The following is a 14,365-nucleotide window of genomic DNA, read 5'->3' as shown; positions in this document are numbered from 1 at the left end:
TATATATATATATATATATATATATATAGTAATTATCGAATAAAATTGGTCAAAAAAGTCAGAAAATTAACTACGGTTATAAGTTCAGAATTACTGCCTCCATTTCATGTCACCAACTATTATATAACAGTATTAAATGTATAGATTGTTATCCACCTCTTAGAGGAAACACATTGATAAAAAAACAGCTAGATATTGTCTATGCGCCTGTCTGGCATTAACGCCATATTGTTATTCCATCGCAGATTCTCCATTGTTCAACTGTTACGCAGGTGAGAGATGAACTTTGTTCTCTGTATTGTATCACTAATAACTTGAGAGATGCAAAGACTGTATTGTAGTCAGCATTGGTTCAAATGGCTCTAGCACTATGGGACTTTACTTCTGAGGTCATTAGTTCCCTAGAACTTAGAACTACTTAAGCCTAACTATCCTAAGGACATCACACACATCCATGCCCGAGGCAGGATTCGAACCTGCGACCGTAGCGGTCGCGCGGTTCCAGACTGTAGCGCCTAGAACCACTCGGTAGTCAGCATTGGCAAACACTTTTTCTGAATGTGCAAGTGCTGGAAATGTAGGTTTCTTTCTTTAATCTGTCTTCTGTGAAGGTCATTAATATTGTCTTTCATGTTCCTCCGTTTCTTGGAAACCCAAATGCACCTTTGGTTACCTTCTACGTCATTCCATTTTTTAAATTGACACTTTGTGTTAATATTTTGCAACCATGACTCAGTAATTTGCTATTTTGGTAATACCCTCATGTGTTAGTGCCTGCCTCCTTCAAATAAGAGTGCATTCCCCCATCTATCTCAAATATCCGGCATATATGTGGAATGGTTGTTGCCTATTCCATGTGCCTTGTTTCAGTTTAGATCGTCTAGTGCTTTGTTGAATTCTTCTTGTGGTGTACATCCCCATCTCATCTTCAGTCACTTCCTCTTCCCTGTTTATGATATGTTTACTATTTCTAACTCTATGCCTCACAGACTGTGTTTATGTACAAGTTTGGTTTAAAATAGATATTACATTCGTTGTAGCTGAATGAGAAAGCAAACTAATTCTGTAAACTGCTTATTTTAGGGTAAAGATTCAGACAGTTGCAGCAAAGGGAGAGTCTGAGCCAGAGAGACGAGAAACACGTAATAAAGTTGATGAAGACAGAAAACATGAAATTGAAGCAGCTATTGTACGAATTATGAAAGCGCGCAAGAGAATGACTGTAAGTGCAGTGTCTTTCCTTCAGCTTATTATGTACTACATTCTTTTGTGGGACATTCCTGATTTCATTATAGCTGTGTAATTTTGGATTATATGAATGAACTGACCTTGCAGTCCCAACTTATTGCCAGATGTGGTACTGGTACACACCTGAGACAGTACTTGGTAACTACCAATGCTGCAGTGGATTCAGTAACTGTAAAAGACAATAGTTGCCAGTTATGTTTTTGCCTACATGTTTGTTCATACTTTATTTAAGTAAAACTTATCACTATAACAGTGATAGATGCAACCACTTAAAATTTCTTTTAAAGTAATGTAATTACTTTTTAAATTTTAATATTGAATGTAAAAACTAAAAGTATTGCTGTTTGCCAGTATATTCATTCTCCTGTATGTTCGTGACCAACTGCAGTTTCAGGCTGCAGCTGGACTTCAATAGACATTTAATACAAGGTAATTATAGATGATTGAAGCAGTTTCACAGATTTGCAGCCACATATTTTGATCACGATATGTTAAGGAGGGTCATTCATATTTCTTCCAGTCCTAGGATCTGCTCATATGCACTTCTGATAAAAGTTCTATGAGTCATTTTTAGTTAGTTGTCACTTCTGCCTTAACATTTGGTAGTAACATGTGCCATTTACAATTAATTGGATTGATTTCAGCACAACGTCCTTGTAACAGAGGTAACAGAACAGTTGAAAAGTCGATTTCTTCCGTCACCTGTTATAATCAAGAAGAGGATAGAAGGATTAATTGAGAGGGAGTACTTAGCAAGAACACCAGAGGATAGGTAAATGTGTAATGCACTATGTATAAGTTAATAAATAACTGTGTGTTACTTCAAGTTGTCATTTTATGCTTGCAGGTGGTAATTTTGTTCAAGGAGGAGGTAAAAAATTAGCATCTGTAAGTGAAAAATGAAAACTTTTAAAAGCTTTACTAAGGCTGCTAAATTTTCCAAGCAGTTTTTCAGTTGTCATGTTGATGTAAGACATAATGACTTGTTCATTGCTGCTCTGTGCTCATTCTGCCAGAACTTGATCTTTCCATGGGTATAGACACTTCATGTTTTCGGCTTATGCCACTGGCAGACAGCTGTTTAACTACTGCTTGCAATTTATCCCCTTGAAAAGGTTTCGTGGGTGCAAAATTGAATCTGTTTTCAAATACTCAGTTTGGGAAAAGTGTGTGTGTGTGTGTGTGTGTGTGTGTGTGTGTGTGTGTGGGGGGGGGGGGGGGGGGGTTGTAAGTTTAAATAAGGTGAGGCTCTACGCTTAGTACCTATAAAGTAGTTGTTTTCTTACTCTCATTTTAAGATGAATAAATGTTGTCATTTTTCGATAATATGTAGATAGCTCTTCAAATGGTCATTTGGTTATTGAACTTGGAACTCACGTGCTCACTTTCTAAACACTAAGCAAACTGCAAACTGGGAAAACTGCACCTAATCTTTTATTACAGTGTTTTTTTGCTGACACTAGCAATCACATTCAGCTGAAAAACCCTTCCTTAACCATTCCGTTTGTTGATTTATACATTACCTGATGAAAACTGTGCGAACTGAGTGCTGGATCACATGCTTTTAGTTGAAGCTTCTATCCTTGTTCATTAACTTTTCCACTGCTACAGACTTGCTCACCAAATACTGCTGCATGTACTGACAGACAACGTTCTGGTCAATACGAAATACTTATCATCTGATTTTTTGAAAACTATTAGATGAAATAATTTGATTTTTGTGCATCTTACAGTCTGTTATTTCCACTCCATAAAGAACGGAATTTCTTTTCGTTATCCATCGTACCTCTATGTTTCACTGAATTAAGTAAAACGCGGCATAAAATTTTAAAGATTTTGCAGCGTTAAAACATACTGTGTAAACTTTGTGTATAGTTGATTTTAGCGCCTACTTAACAGTAAATGAAATGTAGATAAGATATTGAAATTGTATTTAAAGTTGAGAGCAGAAGACTATCTCACTTCATTCTCAAGTTTCATAGCTGAAGGACGGTCGCGCACAACATACCTATTCATCTCTTTGCACATCTCAACTCGTGGTCATAAAAATCATCTTATCTAAAACGAGTCAAGATAACTAAATGATGTTTCTTGCAAAAGTTAGTATGCAATGCGACACACATGTTGTATGATAAATAAACAAAGTTCAATGGTATACTCACAAGTGAAGAAAGCTGCCTCTTGCTTTTTTGGATAGCTGCTTAAGTCAGTTGTAACCATGTTCTTTACATCTTACTTCTATATCTCGAAATGTTGAGAGACATACCAAAATAATATTGGAACTGCTGAACTAGTATGCAGGGTTCACAAAGGAGCTAATGGAGATTTAATGTGACAAGTGACTGAATCAACAGTGAGATGGTAACTTCAGTTTACATAAAATTTGCAATCCAGTGCCCAATTTGCTTAGATGTCAGTGGTAATGTTATCGGCCTAATTTTAGAATTACGTGAGAGTGTAACTGCAGTGGAACACTGAGGGAAACAGTTGTTGTCGTAATAGACCATGTGTGTCTTGTCTGGTTCCCAGTTTAGAACAGAGTCCAAACAGTGGAAAACTGAAATCTTGAGTTTGACACAGCTGGAGAAGACAGATAGGAAAGATGTAGAAATGTTAAGCAAATTTATGAATTCATAAACCTAGAGATTACAATTTTTACCAGCAAAACTTTGAAGCATCACATTGCTATTACCCACTATACTTGGCACTTTACCTGCCAACAGAAGATATAACATGAAGTTCCACGTATGATTAGTCACTGGGCATTAGCCTATGTGAAAATAATGTATAGTATAAGTCAGTCAGACCGTGTTGTTGGTCCTTGACATACAACTGCCACTTCTTTAAAACTGTGTGCACTAATACTCAAAACTTAAATGATCCGGTATTAAATGGCAGTATTGATGATGCATAGAATTCACTGTTGGTGTTGAACTGCAACTTTGTATGTCACTTTGTTGACACAGCGACATCGTATGTCAATTTTTATTTAATGTATGGCTTGAAATTTATTTTCCATTCTTTTTTCATTTAATATTTTATGTTTGTTTGATATAAAGATCACAATATATTTCTTCACTCTCCTCTAAAGCTGAATTTTTTGTCGTATGGGTTTGCTGTTAACTGTCTCAGTTTTCAACAGCATGCAGAGTTCATGTGTGTGTTCATCAAGTACATTAAATTACTGAATATTCACAGCAGCAATACGTTGTTTTCAACACATGCAATCTGTCTTTTCAACCAGAAATAATGTGGAACAATGTAGAGAATTAAGGAGAAGAGCTAACGGGCTGTCCAAGAGAAAGAAAAGGGAGTGGAATAAGAAGAAATTTCAAGAACTAGAAGAACTAAAGGAACAGAGTGAACTAAGAAAGTTCTATCATGCCATAGGCAAAATGAAGAATAGATTCCAACCAAAAACAACGACCTGTTCCAGTAAAGATGGGAAAATGATAAGGGAGGAAGAACAGATAGTGGGAAGATGGGCAGAGTATTTCAAAGATACACTAAGCGCCAGCCTAGAAGATGAAGAGACAGCTGCACAGGAGGGAAGAGTGGAGCTGGAAGTAGACAATGAAACCAATGAGGCAAGAAAGCCAACACTACAAGAGGTCTCCCAGGCTGTGCACAAGTCAAAAAACAATCGAGCCCCTGGGGAAGACAGCATAATTGCTGAATTAATAAAAACTGGTGGTGAGGCTGTAATAAAGGAACTGCACACATTAATATCAGATATATGGGAAACAGAAACTATGCCAGATAATTGGAAAATTGGAATAATAGTCCCCATTTATAAGAAAGGGGACAGAACAGCATGTGAAAACTATAGAGGTGTAACACTCCTAAGTACAGCTTATAAGATCTTCACAAGTATATTAAACGAAAGGATACGGAAGTGTGCAGAAGGCATACTAGGGGAATATCAGTGTGGCTTTCGACCAGGCAGAGGAACAACTGATCAAATATTTGTGATAAGGCAAATGATGGAAAAGTTCTATGAATGTGAATATGATATAGATCTGCATTTCTTATTCATCGATTTCAAACAAGCCTTTGACAGCATAAATCGGCAAGAACTATACAGAGTACTGAAAGAAGTTGGTATATGTGCTAAATTAATAAGACTAATCAGAATGACAATGACAGAGACAAGAGCAAAAGTAAAGGTCCTTAGCAGAACAAGTGAAAGCTTTGACTTTAATAAAGGTGTGAAGCAAGGGGAAAGTCTCTCCACTGTCCTATTCAACATAGCCCTGCATAGTGCAGTAAATAAAATCAACAAAAGAGGCACCATATTTATGAAAACTAGCCAGATATGTGCATACGCTGATGACATTGCTATAGTAGGAAGAAATACCAATACACTCCTAGAAACATACCGGGCAGTGGAAACAGAAGTCTTAAAAATTGGCCTCATAGTAAATGAAAACAAAACAAAATATATGGTAATGTCACAATCTGAGGCCAGAAGAACCCCTAAAAACCTAAACATCAATGGGAAATGGTTTAATGGAGTGTCCTCTTTTAACTACTTGGGAGCCCTAATAACAATGATAACAGTATTGGAAAGGCTATAAGGGAAAGAATACAAGCAGGAAACAGAGCTTACTTTGCAAATATGCAGCTTTTCAAAAATAACCTTGTTACAAGAAAAACTAAACTGCTAATATATAATTCCCTAGTCCGCCCAGTTATCACATATGGCTCAGAGGTATGGACATTGACAGAACATGATAAAAATGCTCTAAGAAGCATTGAGCGGAAAATACTACGCAAAATCTATGGGCCAATAAGGGAGGAAGAACGCTGGAGAATACGCTACAGTGCCGAATTACAAGAGTTAATACAAGGCAGGGACATAGTAAAATTTGTGAAATCACAGCGAATACGATGGCTAGGACACTTGGAAAGAATGGCAGAGGATAGAATTCCAAAGAAAATGATGAAAGGTATGATCCATTCAGTTAGGCGAAAAGGGAGACCTAGAAGAAGATGGATCGATGAGGTAATAATGGATATCAGCAATATGGGAGTCCGGGGATGGAAAAGAGCAGCAAATAACCGAGAAATGTGGAGGAAGATTGTTGAAGAAGCCAAGGCTCACCAAGGGCTGTAGAGCTACTGAAGAAGAAGAATCTGTCTTTTCAGTAAAACAATATCAATAAAGTGTACAGTTACACTTCAGTGTTTATTGTATGTCATAAAAAGTAAAACACATATATTACTTACAGCTCACTATTGTTAGCTCTTTGTTACCATTACCAGTCTCCCTTTGACCCCTGAAAACTAGAGTTATTAGTTCCAAGATGTAAATAAAATTTCAGACTTTCATCATCACACAAGCAAAAACAAATCCAGATAAAAGTTACTAATGATACACTGCTCTCTGTGCAATGTTATTAAATGTCTTTCATTATTACATTGAAAATATTACTTTTTTATACTGTTTTTACAGGTACTACTTACTGTTAGCTTCTATGCTTTAACTGCATTTTAAAAAATAAGCTATAGCAATTCTCACTGGACAAAAATTTGCCTGATGTGAATTTGTACTCAGTGATCTTTCTATCTTCAATGATCTTTGCATCTTCGTTCCACAGTTTTGTGGAACTTATGAGTATACTATTTCATTCTTTGGTAAATGTTATACTTCACTACCTCCACTAATGCATGTACTTTACATTTATTTCAGGAAAATTTACACATATGTTGCTTGAGCAAGATACCTGTTAACAAGATGCCTTTAAACAGGTTAGTAAAACTTTAAAGTTGCTATGGAATCATTTAAGAGAGGCCAGAATCATTTGTTGCCACTGAACAAGTGTTGGTTGCAGGTTCTTCATGAAGGGGTTGAGAGCGTGGATGCATGCATGCATATGCGTAACTCAAAAAATTTGTGGGAAGGCTCTAGCAATGTTCTCAGTTTAGAAAAGACTGTTTTGTGTAGCATATTATTTTATAATTACTTTTCAGTATACTAAATGGAAAAAATTGATGTGAATGGTTCCTGTGAAGGAGGAGTTGGTCACAAACCAATACAATGAAGAAGCAGTACAGAATAAATTTCATGACATTAAAATTTCTTTCACATTCGCTTGTGAAATATGAAATATCATCAATGCTCTCAAAAGTAAAGCTTTGTATGATTAATGGTTCCTAATAAACATCGTGTGAATTTGGATAGATTGATACTCACCATTTAGGGGAGACATTGAGCGAGAGACAGAAACATTTAAAAGTAGACTAAGCTATCTAATAATGTCCCCCTTCAGGTGCAGAAAACCACACACCTTCATACTCGCACAACTCTCACAAACAATGTCACAAAATAATTCTTGAGTACAGATAAGTAATAAACTGCAGACCCCCTTACTGTCCTGTCTGTAGCTCACCACCTCAACTGTTTTCAACATCCTATAGACTTAATTTGAAACTTTTTCTGCTTGCCCCTGTAAGTTATGAAAGTAACTGTCCCACTGACATTCTCTATAATAAATATTATTGTGCAGAACTTGGCAAACCAAATTTGCACACATCTCTCATATTTATGACCTCGGGGAAGATCAGTTCAGATTCCGTAGAAATGTTGGAACACGTGAGGCAATACTGACCTTACAACCAATCTTAGAAGAAAGATTAAGGAAAGGCAAACCTACATTTCTAGCATTTGTAGACTTAGAGAAAGCTTTTGACAATGTTGACTGGAATACTCTCGTTCCAATTCTGATGGTGGCCGGGGGTAAAATAAAGAGAGCGAAAGGCTATTTACAATTTGTACAGAAATCAGATGGCAGTTATAAGAGTCAGGGGGTATGAAAGGGAAGCAGTGGTTGGGAAGGGAGTGAGACAGGGTTGTAGCCTATCCCCAATGTTATTCAATCTGTGTATTGAGCAAGCACTAAAGGAAACAAAAGAAAAGTTCGGAGTAGGTATTAAAATCCATGGAGAAGAAATAAAAACTTTGAGGTTCGCCGATGACATTATAATTCTGTCGGAGACAGCAAAGGACTTGGAAGAGCAGTCCCCCCCGACCTGGTACAGAAGCAAATAAGCAGAGCCACTTCCTCATCCCCTCAAACCCAGAACCTCCCACAGAAGAACCCCAAAAGTGCCCCGCTTGTGACAGGATACTTTCCGGGACTGGATCAGACTCTGAATGTGGCTCTCCAGCAGGGGTAGGACTTCCTCAAATCCTGCCCTGAAATGAGATCCATCCTTCATGAAATCCTCCCCACCCCACCAAGAGTGTCTTTCCCCCGTCCACCTAACCTTCGTAACCTCTTGGTTCATCCCTATGAAATCCCCAAACCACCTTCCCTACCCTCTGGCTCCTACCCTTGTAACCGCCCCCAGTGTAAAACCTGTCCCATGCACCCTCCCACCACCACCTACTCCAGTCCTGTAACCCGGAAGGTGTACACGATCAAAGGCAGAGCCACGTGTGAAAGCACCCACGTGATTTACCAACTGACCTGCCTACACTGTGAAGCCTTCTATGTGGGCATGACCAGCAACAAACTGTCCATTCGCATGAACGGACACAGGCAGACAGTGTTTGTTGGTAATGAGGATCACCCTGTGGCTAAACATGCCTTGGTGCATGGCCAGCACACCTTGGAACAGTGTTACACCGTCCGGGTTATCTGGATACTTCCCACTGACACCAACCTATGAGAACTCAGGAGATGGGAACTTGCCCTTCAATATATCCTCTCTTCCTGTTACCCACCTGGCCTCAACCTCCGCTAATTTCAAGTTGCCGCCCCTCGTATATCACATGTCACTTAACAACATCTTTGCCTCTGTACTTCCACCTCGTCTGACATCTCTGCCCAAACCCTTTGCCTTTACATATGTCTGCTTGTGTCTGTATATGTGTATATGTGCGTGTGTGCGTGTGTGCGTGTGTGCGTGTGTGCGTGTGTGCGTGTGTGCGTGTGTGCGCGTGTGCGCGCGTGCGGGTGTGCGGGTGTGCGGGTGTGCGCGTGTGCGCGTGTGCGCGTGTGCGCGTGTGGGCGTGTGCGCGTGTGGGCGTGTGGGCGTGTGGGCGTGTGGGCGCGTGCGTGTATACCTGACCCTTCCCCCCCTCTCTGAGGTAAGCCCTTCCACTCCCGGGATTGGAATGACTCCTTACCCTCTCCCTTAAAACCCACATCCTTTCGTCTGTGTTTTATTGTGTCTATCTACCAGCACTTTCCCGTTTGTTAAGTCACAGCATCTTTGCTTTGGAAGATAGGAGACGAACTACTGGCAGAAGTAAGGCTATGAGGATGGGACGCGAGTCATGCTTGGGTAACTCAGAAGGTAGAACACTTGCCTGCAAATGGCAAAGGTCCCCAGCTCGAGTCTCGGTTCAGCACACAGTTTTAATCCGACAGGAAGTTTTTAAGGATCTCAATAATTCTAAATGGCTGCCATCTAGTCCAGGTGCTATGTCTTGACGTCAGTCTTTCAGTGCCTCATTGAATTTTTCTTGCATTACCATATTTCCCATCTCATCTTCATCTATTTCCTCTTGCTTTTGCATACTGTTGTCTAGGGGTCATTTCCATTGCTTATCCACTCTTTATATTTCTCTGCTTTCCCGTTTCCCTTCTTTTCTTTGCATTGGCTTCCAATCTTGGTCCATGTATCCTCCAGCTGTCCTATAGGTGGAATCTATCGTTTCCATAATCATGGATCATTCTACAGCCTTGTGTTAATCCTGTGCCCATACCTACTTGAGGATTTTTCAATTCTTGCCAGACTCATTTTTAGGTGTGTATATTCCGTTTCTCCTAGTACATCTGCTTTATTTTTTTTTTCTCTCCTTAATTAAATTCAGTACCTCTTATGTTTTGTAACAGTTTAAACCAGTCCTCCTCCAACTGATCTCCTGTTATGTTCACTATTTCATCTCTGAAAGCTTCCCGTTCACCACCTATTGTATGCCTTTCCCCTGTTTGTCAATTTATGCATCACGCTTCTACTGAAATAGTCAACAACTTACTGGTTCTTTCAATTCATCCACATCCCATCTCCTTAATTTCCTACTGTTTGCAATATGTTAAGTTCATAACCAGTAAATTACTGTGTAACATATCTGTATCCCTCCAGTGTATCCAAGTTTCTTCCACATATGCAACCTCCTTTCATGACTCTTAAAAGGAGTTTTAGCAATGATTAAATTATGCTGTGTTCAAAACTGTGTTAGGTGGCTTCTCTTTCCATTTCTTTCTTTGTGTCCATGTTCTCCTAATATTTTTCTTTCTCTTCTTTTTCTTGCTATTGAATTCTAGTCTTCCATCACAGTTTTTCATCTCTCTTTACTATCTGAATAATTTCTTTTATTTCATAATACATTTTTATCAGTCTCTTCACATCTAGTTGGCATATAAACTACCACATTTAATGACAATTAATCAGCACAGTCTTTAACCTAAAAGATACACACATGAATTTTCATTCTTTTAGAACTTTTTTACCATACAAGTATTTCAGTGGACTCATTCTCCAATGAAATTTTCGTTGTTGCACACTATGGCTGCCAAACTTGAGAAGAGGTGCTCTCTCTCTCTCTCTCTCTCTCTCTCTCTCTCTCTCTCTCTCTCTCTCTCTCTCTCTCTCTGTGTTGTGTTTGTGTGTGTGTGTGTGTGTGTGGGGGGGGGGGGGGGGGGGGGGGGGGGCGGCTAATATCATCACATTTGGTGTGGATAAAACAAACTTCTAATGCTGTTTTTATAAGGTTTCATAATATTCTGTAAGTAGGCTTCTTTTTTTAATCCATAAGATGACAGTAGTTCAGATCTGCTTTGAAAATGTTTAATAAAATTGGCTGCTGTGCAGGCAAAACATTCCACCTTGAATAGGGTCTTTAGGATAAAGTAAATGATTACATGGCACTGTGGTGAGTATAGTTGTGACTACACAGTTTCAAAAACCATCCTAACAGTGCTTGTGGCCACAAGTAAATTTTTGTACAACTGAAAGAATTGTCCAAGGCTCATCCATTAGAATTATGATATCTATAATATTGTTTATAGTCTGTCTTCATGCCCCCATCCAAATCCAATTTGCAATGTTTAAATTTGCTGTTTTTGTGATAATTTTGTGTATAAAAATCTATTACTTTTGTGATAATAATTTTTTTTAATTTGATGATTAGCCATTTTATTTTGCTTATATTAAGTGGATCTTTTTAGTAATTGTACTACATGATCCTTATCAGTACTACTATTTTCAGCATTTGTCTTCACATCTTCGAAGATGTGTGGATCAAGGATGACAAGATGCATTGAAGCTAGATGAAGCATGTTTGCCTGTGATAACGTATCTGGAAAAGCTGTCGTGATGAGCTCAAATATTCCTTGAAGACCGGTGTAAAATGTTTATTGTTTTCAATTTGCATACCCAAAATTAAATTATTTGTGATGAAAAAATTTTCAAAGTTTCTCTACATCTAATAAGAGTTACTCATTTTCATTTACACGTAGTTCTGTAAAAAGTGAGTTATCACCATGATCAGCATTACAGTCGACAACTGCTTCTGGCTGTGCACACTTACACATTTCTATGCTACAATCAGCAGTGACCTCCTGACTGTGATAAAATGTTCAGACGTTGTTGGACGACAAGAACGATTGTTGTTAAGACTAGTATGTGCGCTTCAAGCAACATAAGACATTGTGTTAACAGATACTCAGAAGAGTGATGAGTTTTTCGTACTCCGACTGTTTGTGACAGTTTGTGGTATTCGAACTTCTCAGGATTTATAATGAAGCTGTAGCTTCCTGTGTCATGATTGTGTTTGTAATTACATCTTTGACTGTGATACAGTTAACTTCAAATTGAGGAAACTGTAGGGTGTGATAAGACATTGGGCACCCTCTCATGTCAGATTTTGTGAAAGACTTCGTGCCAGAGTGGAAGCAAGAGCCACATGTGCAGTGATAACAGTACTGTACACCTTAAAAGTCAGTATGCCAGCTTTAACCGTGTTTTGGCTTTTTAGAGTTTCCTGAGAACAATTGTACTTTCTGATAATGTCAGGAACTGTTAGTTTATTTCAGTGCTTTTCTTGTGTTTTAATATATGGACCCACAAGGTAGGGCATACACCATCATAATTCAAACATTGTTAAAGAAAAGAATTCTTCCCATTTCTTGTTGTTTGTACTTGAGAATGCATCTTAAATTGTGTTGCATAATCAGTTTTTATGGAATGAAATCCTATTAACAAAAGGGATTTAGTCATTGATATTGTGGCATTCTTTGAAATGAAATTGTTTGATTGTATTTTATGACTTGTAAATAAATTTCAGAAGTTTCAAAGGAGTAGACTCAGTTATTTGTCAGATAAATAATAAAAAGAAAAAGATGTTTCAAAATAAATCAGTATTTCTGGCCACCGTGAAAATATGTTTAAAAAAGTCAGAATATGGTTTTTGTTCAGACACTTTTTAAAATTTTAAAGTCCTTATTAATATTATTATTTACTGCAGTTATTATTTTATTACTATCGTTATTCAGTTGTACATTTTTGTATATATATGTATGAGATTTCTCTTATAGCAACTCTTGAATGTAAATTTTCTTTTATTGCAGAATTTTGTTATATTGAACTAAGAGTGTTACGTCCTTTCGAGAAATGGTGACTGTAGTAGGCTAAATATTTTTATAATATTTATGAATGCAAATTATGGAACTGTACGGATGCACAGATGATCATATAATTAGAGCTTATTAGCTCATCAGTTGCTACACTTCCGTTAATTACAGTGCATTGTAATGCTTTGAGAAATGGATTATTAGTTGAAAACATCACTTGATTTTACTTTTTTTCATAAATGTTATTTGTATCCAGAACTTTGTAAAGAGCTAAAGATTGTGAATTTTGTAACAAAATCTCTTTTAATGTCTTACTGCAGGTTTTTCCAAAATTTACTTCTTGTGTACATTGAAAGAAACGACTGAAATGGTTAGTAGATATGATAACTGATGGGAAAAGGGGCAGCGATTTATTTTTGATCTGCTTTAGATGAACCTCATAATCCTCCCTTGTTCTTGAGGCACTAGCCTGAGATACCATTAAGTACACAATGCTGTCCTCCTCTGTTTGCTATGAACGTCTTTGTGACAGTGTCAAAGAATTAACCCCATTCTGTCTCACCCTCTCCCCCCAGCTGTTTGCTTCTGTGCCCATACACTCAGTAAATTACCACACACTAAATAAAACTTGAATTTTTTTTCTTTGGCTTAGTGTTGCTTGGTAATATCAATTTTAGTTTCATGGTCTCATTTACTCTTTTTCAAGTTACTGTTAAGTTTTTCCACTTGTTCTTGTTCCACAGTGCATTGATAATCCTGTAAAAATATAACTTCTGTTTGCATTGTTTACAAGTGTAAGTTCACATAACGAATAATTTACTTATGAATATTGCAGATAGATGCTACTCTAAAATTAATTGGCATTACCACTAATTCTATACAGTATCCTTCTCATATATATTGTAGCACACTTTTTACTTTTCAGTGGAAATTACTTGTTACAATGTTTTGAAGGCCAAAGTTTGCATCTTTATTTGCTGGAAACTATTTGTATTTATTTGAGTTCGTGTTTTAGTTAAGTAGTATTCTCAGCACATGATACGCTTTTGATTACAGTTATTGAAACCTCATCGTCATGACCTTTCGATTATTATAGATGCTCACCAGACTTTTCAATATACAGGTCATTTACACAGAAATGGGCATAATTTAAATAGCAGTTGAATAATACACCTCTTGTTGTGAACTCCTGACTTAGTGAAGGTGGAGTGTAGGTACCTACACATATTTTTTAAAGAAGCCCATACTGTATGTATATAATAAAAAATACTTCTTACATGTTTTGTAAAAAACTGTTTTTCCCCTAACTGAAATACTCCTATGTTATAAAGTATTAAGTTTATCTTGGTGGAGCTCTTGTGTACATTTTTAGTGTTATTAAATTATTGAATCTGGTGCCAAAGTTCTCAAAAATTGGTATAAGAATTAACTTTTTGATAGATACATGTTAGCAATGAAATTGAGCTAGAGCTCGTAAGCATTATGAAATCAGAATTCAGTTATACACATGGACACTAAAAAATAAGTGAAGG

At 37.4% G+C, this 14,365-nt stretch overlaps 1 protein-coding gene across 1 annotated transcript in view; it reads left to right on the top strand.

The window, feature by feature from the left end:
• Positions 1 to 14,111, top strand: part of LOC126457507 (cullin-3) — a 225,411-nt gene extending 211,300 nt beyond the window's left edge. Inside the window, exons 13-16 of the mRNA XM_050093842.1 lie at positions 1,084 to 1,222; positions 1,893 to 2,020; positions 6,941 to 6,999; positions 11,471 to 14,111. Coding sequence (XP_049949799.1) covers positions 1,084 to 1,222; positions 1,893 to 2,020; positions 6,941 to 6,965 — 292 coding nt within the window. The 3' untranslated portion in view covers positions 6,966 to 6,999; positions 11,471 to 14,111. The remainder of the gene's footprint in view (positions 1 to 1,083; positions 1,223 to 1,892; positions 2,021 to 6,940; positions 7,000 to 11,470) is intronic.
• The last annotated feature ends 254 nt before the right edge of the window (positions 14,112 to 14,365 follow it).

The sequence above is a fragment of the Schistocerca serialis genome, chromosome 2 (assembly GCF_023864345.2).
Source record: "Schistocerca serialis cubense isolate TAMUIC-IGC-003099 chromosome 2, iqSchSeri2.2, whole genome shotgun sequence".
NCBI classification, from domain to species: domain Eukaryota; kingdom Metazoa; phylum Arthropoda; class Insecta; order Orthoptera; family Acrididae; genus Schistocerca; species Schistocerca serialis.
The sequence above is the reverse complement of the archived record's forward strand: the minus strand, read 5'-3'. Positions and strand labels throughout refer to the sequence as shown.